At 40.8% G+C, this 9,933-nt stretch overlaps 1 protein-coding gene across 1 annotated transcript; it reads left to right on the top strand.

Annotated features, from left to right (window-relative positions):
- Positions 1-6,871: 6,871 nt before the first annotated feature.
- LOC143420005 (uncharacterized) lies at positions 6,872-9,933 on the top strand. Its single transcript, XM_076887876.1, has 3 exons — positions 6,872-7,048; positions 7,917-9,169; positions 9,528-9,933. The coding sequence occupies exons 1-3, from the start codon at positions 6,968-6,970 to the stop codon at positions 9,931-9,933; spliced, it is 1,740 nt and encodes a 579-aa protein (XP_076743991.1). The 5' UTR covers positions 6,872-6,967.

Genomic DNA, 9,933 nt, shown 5'->3' on the forward strand with positions numbered 1-9,933 from the left:
TGCGTGGGAAGAAAACTTCTTTTTACAGCGAAAAAAACCCCTAAACTTCCGAGCAAGCACCGAGTAGCTACGACGTAATGGGAAACTCACAGAGAAACTCGCGGATTCTTCCACTGACCGCGGCACACCTGCACCAGGGTAACCCTCCGCCTACCCCACTCCTGCTTTACAGGTGAAAATAGAGCAACAGGACCGCTGAGTCTTTGACTTTATTTATTTTCTGCTGTGTTTTACTTGCATCTATTTGAAAGACTGAGTGTAAACACAAAAAATATTTTATTTTATGTGCTGGAATGTGCAGAAAATAGGTTTAAATGTTAAACTAATTTCTTCCAGTCAGAGAATGTTGCAGATAATTAAATTTTTGCTTGATGCATAAAGTTAAAAGATTAAAACTAATAAAACAAGTTTTAAAAAGAGATTTTTCCATTTGATTACATTTTGTATGATGATTATGTAGAAAAAGTAGAATTGGGCTGAAAGATCTATCACTTTATCAGCTACTCAGGTTGTAAATCGTGTTTTTAAAAAGTAACTAAGTAATTATTTACTTTTGAAAATAAGTAATCAGTAAAGTAACCGGATTACTTCTTTGGGGAAGTAATCTGTAATTAGTTACTGATTACTTTTTTCAAGTAACTTCACCAACACTGACTGTATGAATATAGCACGGGGAAATATATGACTCCCTAATTTCCTTCGGGATTAATAAAGTATTCTGATTATTACTGAGTTTATTACATGTCTGTCAGCTGTGTTTTCACAGTTATTTTTTGCCATAAATGACTGTTTCCCTGTTTTACATTCTGATCAGTATGAAGAAACATCCCCACAGACCTCAGCTGCATGAAAAGTCGAACAAAAAGCTGACAGTGTGTAGCCAATCAGCAGCTGAGCCCTGTCTATTACAGTTTGCTCTCCAGCACTGCCCTGCATTCCCAAAATCACTTGTTTCCTCGTTACAGTCCAACAGTTTCAGAGCCCAGAACAAGTTACAGCTGCAGCTCAAGGTTCTCCTGGAGCTCAGCATCCTGTCTCAGACAGTCTGCACTGCTTTTAAATAATTATTCTCCTGTCTTCTCATTATGACCTCTGCTGAGTCACCACACATGTTTACAGGCATCAATAAATCTCCCGTCTTCTGTGTTTGTTTGGTTTCAGAGTTAAAATGTAACAAGCTGTCGATTATATCCAACATCAGGCTGTGTTTTGCTTTGCTTGGAGAAGTAAAGACATAAACCACCTCAGGGATTCATTAAGTCATCTTCATTCATAAACTGTCCGACTGTAATAGCTTAAAGGTGTTTGAGAAAGATTACTGCGCATGTTCGAAGCTTTCTGCACTTCCACTTGTGCTCTGGGTGACTTTTCGGAATAATCTAAGATAATAACATATCTGCAAACACAGCGGAGTCTGCTGGCAGTTCATGAAATATTTATTATTTATAGTTGTCATGTCCCTCTGCCACGGTCCCTCCCTGCTTGTGTGTGTGTGTGTGTGTGTGTGTGTGTGTGTGTGTGTGTGTGTGTGTGTGTGTGTGTGTGTGTTAGACTTACCATCACCGTGACCTCCTTTTGGAGGCTCCTGATTGATCTCAGCGGCTCCCTTCCAGACACTCCTGCTCATCATGAAAGGACGTCTCTTTGGCCACTTATCACCAGAATGTTTCAGCTCATTGGGAACCTGACCTCTGAACTTACCTCGGCTACCCACCACATACGTACATGAAATCATATTTTCAGGTAACTACACACTTCCATTTCCACGTTCACAGCAACGTGTCGTATTATTTGCTTTTTTATGCATTATTAATTTCCGGAACGATATTAGTTATCTGTAATTTAAGGCATCTTGTGTTGTCATCAGTTTTATCTTTAAGGTTGTCGATGTGACTTGTGACACAGCTGTTTGGAACTAGAGCCAGGAGAAAGCCACGTGTGGTTCTGAGGTCACGTTGTGTTTTGATGTTTTCATGAGCTCATTTTTAATCATCTCTCAGTCATGCGCTCGATTTTTGTGGGTCTTTAAGATTTAGATGATACACAAAGTGTTAAAGCTTTGACTTCAGCTTGAAATGACTACTGATTCTTTCAAGTGGCCTTTTGTGGAAGATCGTGGTTTTGGTTAACGTACGATAGTTGCCACTTCCTTTATGGCTATTTTCTTGGTTGTTTTGATAAATTCAATATTTACATATATTATAAGCCATTACTTTCAAGGTTCTGCTGACTGTCAAGGAAAAATATGGCAGTTCTTGTGCATCATAGCCAAACATCAGACAAGAAGGTCCAGCAACATTTCCTTAAGATTACTTCGCAAAAAAGTTTAAACTTTATGAATTTATTTTAAAAAGTTTACTGGTTTTAGAAAAAAGCAACAAAAGATTCTGAAGCTGGTTTAGCAGTTTCTAAGTCACTGTTGATGGTGTCAGAGTGAATATTTTGTGTATAAATCCTTGCAGGCTGCACCGGTCAGCACACCATACAAAGGACGAGCCAAGCATCCAGTTCCATTTGCTTGCCGGGTTGTGTAGAGCAAACGAAGCAAGCAGTCCTAGCAGAGCGCCTCATCTTGTTTTCCGCAGTTCGCTCTCGAGGGAAAAGAGCTTCTTTAAAGTGCAAAACATTTCTGACTGAAGCGTAAGCTCGCTGGCCTCTGATTCTTGGTTTTCCAAAAATAGATGAGCGCGTCACTAAAATGAAAGCAATATTGTTTATTTTAGATTTTATTTTTAATACATGAAAAAGCTTCTCAGCAACAGTGACAGGAGTATTTATAGTTACGCCCAAGCCTTACTGCAGTCAGCCTCAGACAGCCATCTCACTGCTGATGGATGCCATCTGATCTGTCTCCTGCTCCCCGCGGCTCAGCCTAATCTGCACAACATTATTGCTTTGTTTGGAAAGTTAATTACAGCTCTTCTGCTGGTGGTTGAAGAACAATGGTGCAGTCGGTCGGCAGCCAAATGATCCTCTGAGTCTCTTTAGAAACTAACATGCATCTTTATCTTACTACACTTCATTCGGTGCATTCATTTCAAGGCATTGCTGCCTCCTTGTCTGCTTCATATCACTTAAATTGAGCCTTTAGTATTGATATTAAATCCATGAGCCCAATGAAGCCCTGAACATCTGACCAGTGCGATGAAGGAAATGTATGGAAATTGGTGAACTGGGGAGAGGGATTAAATCCATATTTCACTTTTACAGTCTCACTGTTAAGAGTTTACTGAGGTTATGCAATCTCATACAACAGTTAACTCCTTGTACCTTTTGTTCTGATCCATAAGACGCATCTCTGATTACGAAATACAGCGAAACAATGATCAGCTCAGACATCTCAGATTACATGCCGCCCCTCGCTGAGCGTGGTTGTGTCGGAGGTTTCTTGCTGTTAAAAGGGAGTTTTTCCTTCCCACTGTCGCCAAAGTGCTTGTTCATAGGGGGTCATATGATTGTTGGGGGTTTTCTCTGTTGTATTATTGTAGGGTCTACCTTACAATATGAAGCCCCTTGTAATGATTGTTGTTGTGATATAAAACAGAATTGGACAAACTGTGTAAAACGTGTAACAGACATGCCTGTCCACGATGTCCATGTCATTTTTTGCCTTTCAAAGCACAAAATGGACACGCATGAAGAAGTTGCATTAGCAGCAGAGGTGAAGATAATATAGTTAAACCCACAAAGTTGGCAGTGAGCAAAATATGTATGAAGTTCATTCCAGGGTCCTTAGTCACTGTAAACTATTAAGCTAGGTGGCGAATGTGTATTTACGTGTAAATGTGTTAATAAGTCTTTTAAACACTTTTACGTGATTCTTTTCATGTTGGCTTGAAATGAAATATCTCCGTCTCGGTTACTGCAGATTCTGCTTACATGTCTATTTCACATCTCGTCTGGATAGTGGGTTGTTCTAAGGGTCATCAAAGTGTTTGCCAAACCATCAAGAGGTGTCAGATTAAAGCCAAATCAAACTCCACGGCACTCTTATTCTCTTGGCATGCTCATGTTTAAGCTAAAAGAAACTCCACTTTTCAGCGTGTAAGCCTCATCAGGGAGTTAAACTATGATGCTTTAATATTCCAGGTGGAAGCGTGCTTCTAGTATTTCCAGGTTGAGATTTTTTTAAACACAAACATGTAGGGGAATAACAGCGTCTTCATTTTATTTGACATGAGTGTTGTAGAGTTCTTTGATGATGTAGCCGATCACCTCAAACAGAAACAGTCTGAATACAGACTTAGATGTGGTCACCTCGAACATAGTTTCACACATAGTGAACCCACAGGTGTTTAGAGCACACCACATTCCCTCTTTGACTCATGAAGAAGTCGGATAAAAAATAGCTCCCAAAGTTTTGACCGTTGTCTCCTTGTGAGGACGCTAATGCTCATAAATCTGGAGAATCTGAAGCTTTTACTCATGCGTGCGCACCAGTTGGCTGCTGTAACTGATGTTCAGACATTTGTTTTAAGCGATAAGGACTCACACAACCCTCTATTTGCTCCTTTCCTCCATCGCACACACACGCACACACATCGTCAGTTATTGTCAATATGTGATTTGCACAGGGAAGCAATGAAAGTGTGTAATGATGCTACCTGACAGCCCATTAAACTGGAGAGAGATGAGGATGCAATTAGATTGTCATCCACACTGGAGTTACTGCCGACAAAACAGATGGAAGGAGCGAAAAGGAGGGGAGGTTTATTTTTGGAGGGAGATGAGTCTTTTCAGGGTGAACGAGCGATGTCTGCACAGACATTTGACATCGCATCAAATGATTGAGAGATGACGATTATCGAGTGTGATCGGCTGTGTCACCGCGCGTCTGTTTGCTCGTCCCGACTCGATCCGACTGTCGGGTTCAAAGGACGAACTGCAGATGAAGTTTACATCTGGGAGAAATAAAGTCCCTCCTCCTCTTCGGTCGCTTCATTCTCCAAAAGAAGAAAGATATCGGAAAATCAAGGCTCTCGTGACAAAAGTGAGACTTCACTTTGAATGGAGCTCCAGATTTACTACAGGCACTTACTGTTCAGTCTTAGTGGCAGATTCGCTCAGTGCGTAAATGAGTGCTTAAAAGCAGCGACATAAATCAGATTTTTAAAGTGTGGGTGGCAGAGAGAAAATGGAGCAACAGTCTTTATGCGGGAAGAAAAATACTACGAGCTGAGTTTTAAGAATGATGGAAGTCAGCAGTGTGTGGTGACTTGTGCCATCTTAGTGAGTGATTTAGTCGTGTAACACATGCACGAGCCAAACTAACCAGACTAAAACACAGCTCTCATTGATTTCCTGTTGCCCGTCTTTCCTGTGTTGGCAGGCTTTCTCCTGCATCTTCACCTTTCCGGTGCTATTATTTCTCTTAATATTAATGCATATACCTAATGAATACATGTGTTAATATACTTATTTCAAGTACTGCTGGCCATGCTTGCCCCTGACACGTCTGTGATGCACACAAAGTAGAACAAGAGCAAGTGGGAGTAAAATCTTGCATATGCATAAAGACATGTTAGAAAACCTGCATTTGAACACATAAAAAACTGCTTTGTTTGATCGTTTTATTGAATGATTTCAGACTCAAGACCGTCCATCTTGTTCTGGTGCTTACACCATTGACAGATTGCCAGTCTTCCAGGGCTAACACAAGCAATACTCAAAGTTATTTTATTATAAAAAGAATAAAAGCGTTCTGGATCAACTGAAGGCTTTTCAGGGATCTTTTAAAGAAACCTGATGATAATGAATTACAGAAGCCTGGAAGTAATGAATCCACAAACTGACCTGTTTAGTCTGCAGTAAAGTATCCGGTATTTTCAGGTTTCTGAACACTACAAAGCTGATATACTTCAACTTGTTTTACAGGAAGCTTCACAAAAGCATAATTCACGGACACGTGATGTGTGGATCCAAAACTGGATGAAGACATTACATGTAAGCTTTTTCCTACCTTTCAAAGTAATCTTTCGTCGTTCTTGCCGTTCCTGCTTTTCTTGCACGTTCTCTCTCATTGTGGGAAATGGAGCATCTGAACCTTTAGCTAGCTGTGGCAGCAAACAGTTTACGTGTTCGCTGACATTTGTTGAGCTGTTAGAAATGTTGTATTTGAAATTACCGGACACTCACTGAACCGTTACACCGATTACGCTCGCTCCTCTTCAACAGCTAGCTAAATGCTAAAGTTTGGTTTATGGACATCTGCACCAAACACATTGTTCCGGATTGTTCTGGACTACTTCGATCTCTGACTACAGTACAATACATGATGCATAGATTATGATTTGTGCCTCTTTTCCCTCTTTGTGTGGATTAAACACGTGATTGATACGCCAGCAGAATTGTTCCCTCAAATTAGATCTGAATCGGTTGAATGTTTGAAGGCGCTCAGTAGGGTTGCCAACCGTCCCTTAAAATACGGAATCGTCCCGTATTTAGGAACAAAAGTACACGTCCCGTATTGAGCTAATAAGGGACGCACTTTGTCCCGTAATACAGGGAGAATCACAAAAAGTCTATAAATGTTAATGGATTTAACGCTTTGTTTGAAAACATAATTCCCAGCCCCTCTCCTGCTCTGTGACCAATGAGCTGACAGCACACTTAGCACGAGTATAACAATTCAGATTACCGCTTATCTAATTGGTCGAGGAAAGGTCGCGTGCGGAGAAGATACCGGAAGACAACAGATGACCAGCATGGCCAACAGAGAGACAAACACTGACACTGCGGCGCGACTCTGGGATGACAGTACACCTTTGAACAACAGTGCTTGTTCCCCTCCTAGAAAGAAAAAAAAAGGTTGCAAAAATACAGGGAGGAATGGGAAAATGAAAACAACTGGCTGGGAAAAGTGCGCGATAACACGTATAAAGCGCACTGCACTGTGTGCCGGCGCACTTTTTCCATTTGCCATGGTGGACTGACTGACGTTAAGCAGCATGCTTCTACTGGTGGGCACATGATGAATATGAGGGGCGTGAAAGAAAGAGGAACCCTTGACCAATTTGTTGTCCACCAGGCCACGGCAGAAGCAGATATGGTATGTAAACATTGTTGTTTTTTTAAACCCTCTGGTTAAGGTTAATATGGGCATGTGCAGTGAATATCAGCGCTATGTGGCCAGAAGTTTGATAATATAATTTGTTTTGTGTAATAAACAACTGCAAGGATAGATGATTACAACGAATAGATGACTAATACATAAAAGTAATACATAGATGAATAATGATGATGAGTTATGATGCATATAATCATGGGAACAAGCGGGTTTACAAACTGGAGCAGCTGATTAGCATTAGAAAAGCTGAAATAATACCTCAACTGAAGCCACAAAACCCGAATAAGTTGACACAGAAGAGACTTCAGTTTCAAGGCAAGGCAGAGATTCTTCCTTCCCACAGTGATTGTGGTCTTCAACAACTCTTTGAAGACTTGATTAGTCTGAGGTGCAACAACACCTAATTTCCCTCTGGGATTAATAAAGTATTACTGAATTGAATATATATAAAGAATACACATTATATTGAAAACATACATATATATGACCATACCCATTTCTTACAAGTTGCATGCGTAATTTATACTTTAAAGTCAGTTGATAAACTACACAAACTATACAGATATACTGTAATAAAACAAAAAAAACACCCAGCACGCCCCTGCGGGCGGTTTATCCTTCAAGCTCGGGTCCTCTACCAGAGGCCTGGGAGCTTGAGGGTCCTGCGCAGTATCTTAGCTGTTCCCAGGACTGCGCTCTTCTGGACAGAGATCTCCGATGTTGTTCCCGGGATCTGCTGGAGCCACTCGCCTATCTTGGGAGTCACCGCACCTAGTGCTCCGATTACCACGGGGACCACCGTTACCTTCATATATATATATATATATGTATGTATATTTCTATTTTATAGGTGACTGCTGCAGAGGTGACCCATGTCTACCACACTGTAAAGCACGGTTTAAGTTATAACTCGGGTGACTGTGCACTCAAACTGACTGTACGAATGCTGAATGACTCCAGTATTGCCAAAAAGATGTCCTGTGGGAGGACGAAAGCTGAAGCAGTTGTCACAGATGTCCTGTCTCCAAAGGCAATAGAAGAGGTGATCAAAAAATTGAAAAGTGGTGCAACTCCACTCCCATTCTCTCTTCACACTGATGCTTCAAACAAGGGAAATCGGAAGATGTTTCCCTTGGCCTTGCAGTTTTTTACACCAGAGGCTGGAGTTGTCAACAAGATACTGGATTTTGTTGAAAATCCAGATGAGTCTGCAGAGGGAATAGTAAAAATAATACAAAGCTCTCTTGAAAACGTGGGGCTATCCTTAGATCAGGTTTCTGCATTCAGTGCTGACAATGCAAATGTAAATTATGGCATCCACAACTCAGTCTTCACAAAATTGAAAGAGACCAACAGTGAGATCCTTCGTGGCAACTGTCATGCACATATTGTTCATAACACTGTGAAAAAAGCCCTGGACAAGCTCTCTGTTGATGTGGAAAATATTGTCCTGAAGATATACAGCTTCTTTTCCACCTCTGCCAAAAGGAGAGAGTCCCTGAAAGAGTTCTGTGAATTTTGTGACGTTGAATTCCATGATATCCTGCGCCATGTTGTGACGAGATGGCTGTCACTCAACCCTGCAATCACCCGCCTGCTGCAGAACTGGGACCCACTGAAGTCATATCTCATCAGCATTGGTGAGGAATGTCCAAGGCGCCTGAAGGAATTGCTGAAGTTGACAGAAGATGCTGCTGGAGTTGAGGGAGAGGCAGACATTGTGGAAGTCTACCTCCTCTTCTGTAATAATGTCATGTGTCTGTTTGAAGAAGTGGTGAAAAAACTGGAGAAGAATGTAACCACGTCTGTTGACCTCTATTCCATCATGGAGTGTTTCCTGACAAGACTTATTCAGAGAAGAGATGATGGGTTCTACGGGTACCTAACAAGACAAAAGCTCCAGCGTCTCTCGCCATCTGATGCTGATGGTGGCAGGCAGGAGTTTACAGCCTTCCTAGACACTGCCATCAGTTATGTCCGGAAGTGGTTTGACTTTTCAGAAGAAAACTGGCTTTTCCACCTGCAGCCCCTCTCTCTAGCATCTGGGAAGATTTCCTTTGATGACATGGAGAAGATCATTGAACGGCTTCACCTGGCTGGCAGGTAAGAAGAAAACATTTGCCAGTGAAATGATAAACCATGTTTTAATAGTATTGATGGTTAAAAATAAACAAATACAATTGATAGATAACATATATAAATAAAACCATAATCATTAACTTTGTTTGGAGTGTATATACACACGCATGCAATCTTTTATACACTATTTTACAAATTGAAGGAGTTCATATACTTAATATAAGGATGGATAAATACATAATAAATAAACTATACTTATTGTATTGTTTAAATGCTATACAACGTTATAAACATATACAATACATTTTTTCCATTTATTTACCACTGTAAATGTTCTATGTACCACTTAGGATTTAGGTCAACTTCTCATCTCTGTTGGCAGGTTAAACATCTCTATGGATGAGCTTTATGAAGAGTGTGTCACTGCAACCAGCCTTCTGAAGCACCTCACCAAAGAACATCAGGAGAAGGAAAAGTGGCAGTCCAAGGGAACAGCAGAGAAGTGGATGGAAATTCTTCAGGCAGCTGACCTCCCCAATATGAAGGCTGTTGTATCCTTTGTACTCAGCATCCCATCTTCCACTGGGTTTGAGGAGAGGATTTTCTCTCTTATGAAGAATAAGTGGACTGATGTGCGGAACAAATGTTCTACTGAATTAATTAGAAGTGAGCTCATTGTCAGTCTAAATTATGATATGTCTTGCTCAGAGTTTTACTCTGCAGTACTGAAAGACAAACAACTCCTAACTGCAGCAAGAGCTCAAAAAAAATACAAATGGAAAAAGTAG

This window comes from Maylandia zebra, linkage group LG8 (assembly GCF_041146795.1).
Source record: "Maylandia zebra isolate NMK-2024a linkage group LG8, Mzebra_GT3a, whole genome shotgun sequence".
Taxonomy (NCBI): Eukaryota; Metazoa; Chordata; class Actinopteri; order Cichliformes; family Cichlidae; genus Maylandia; species Maylandia zebra.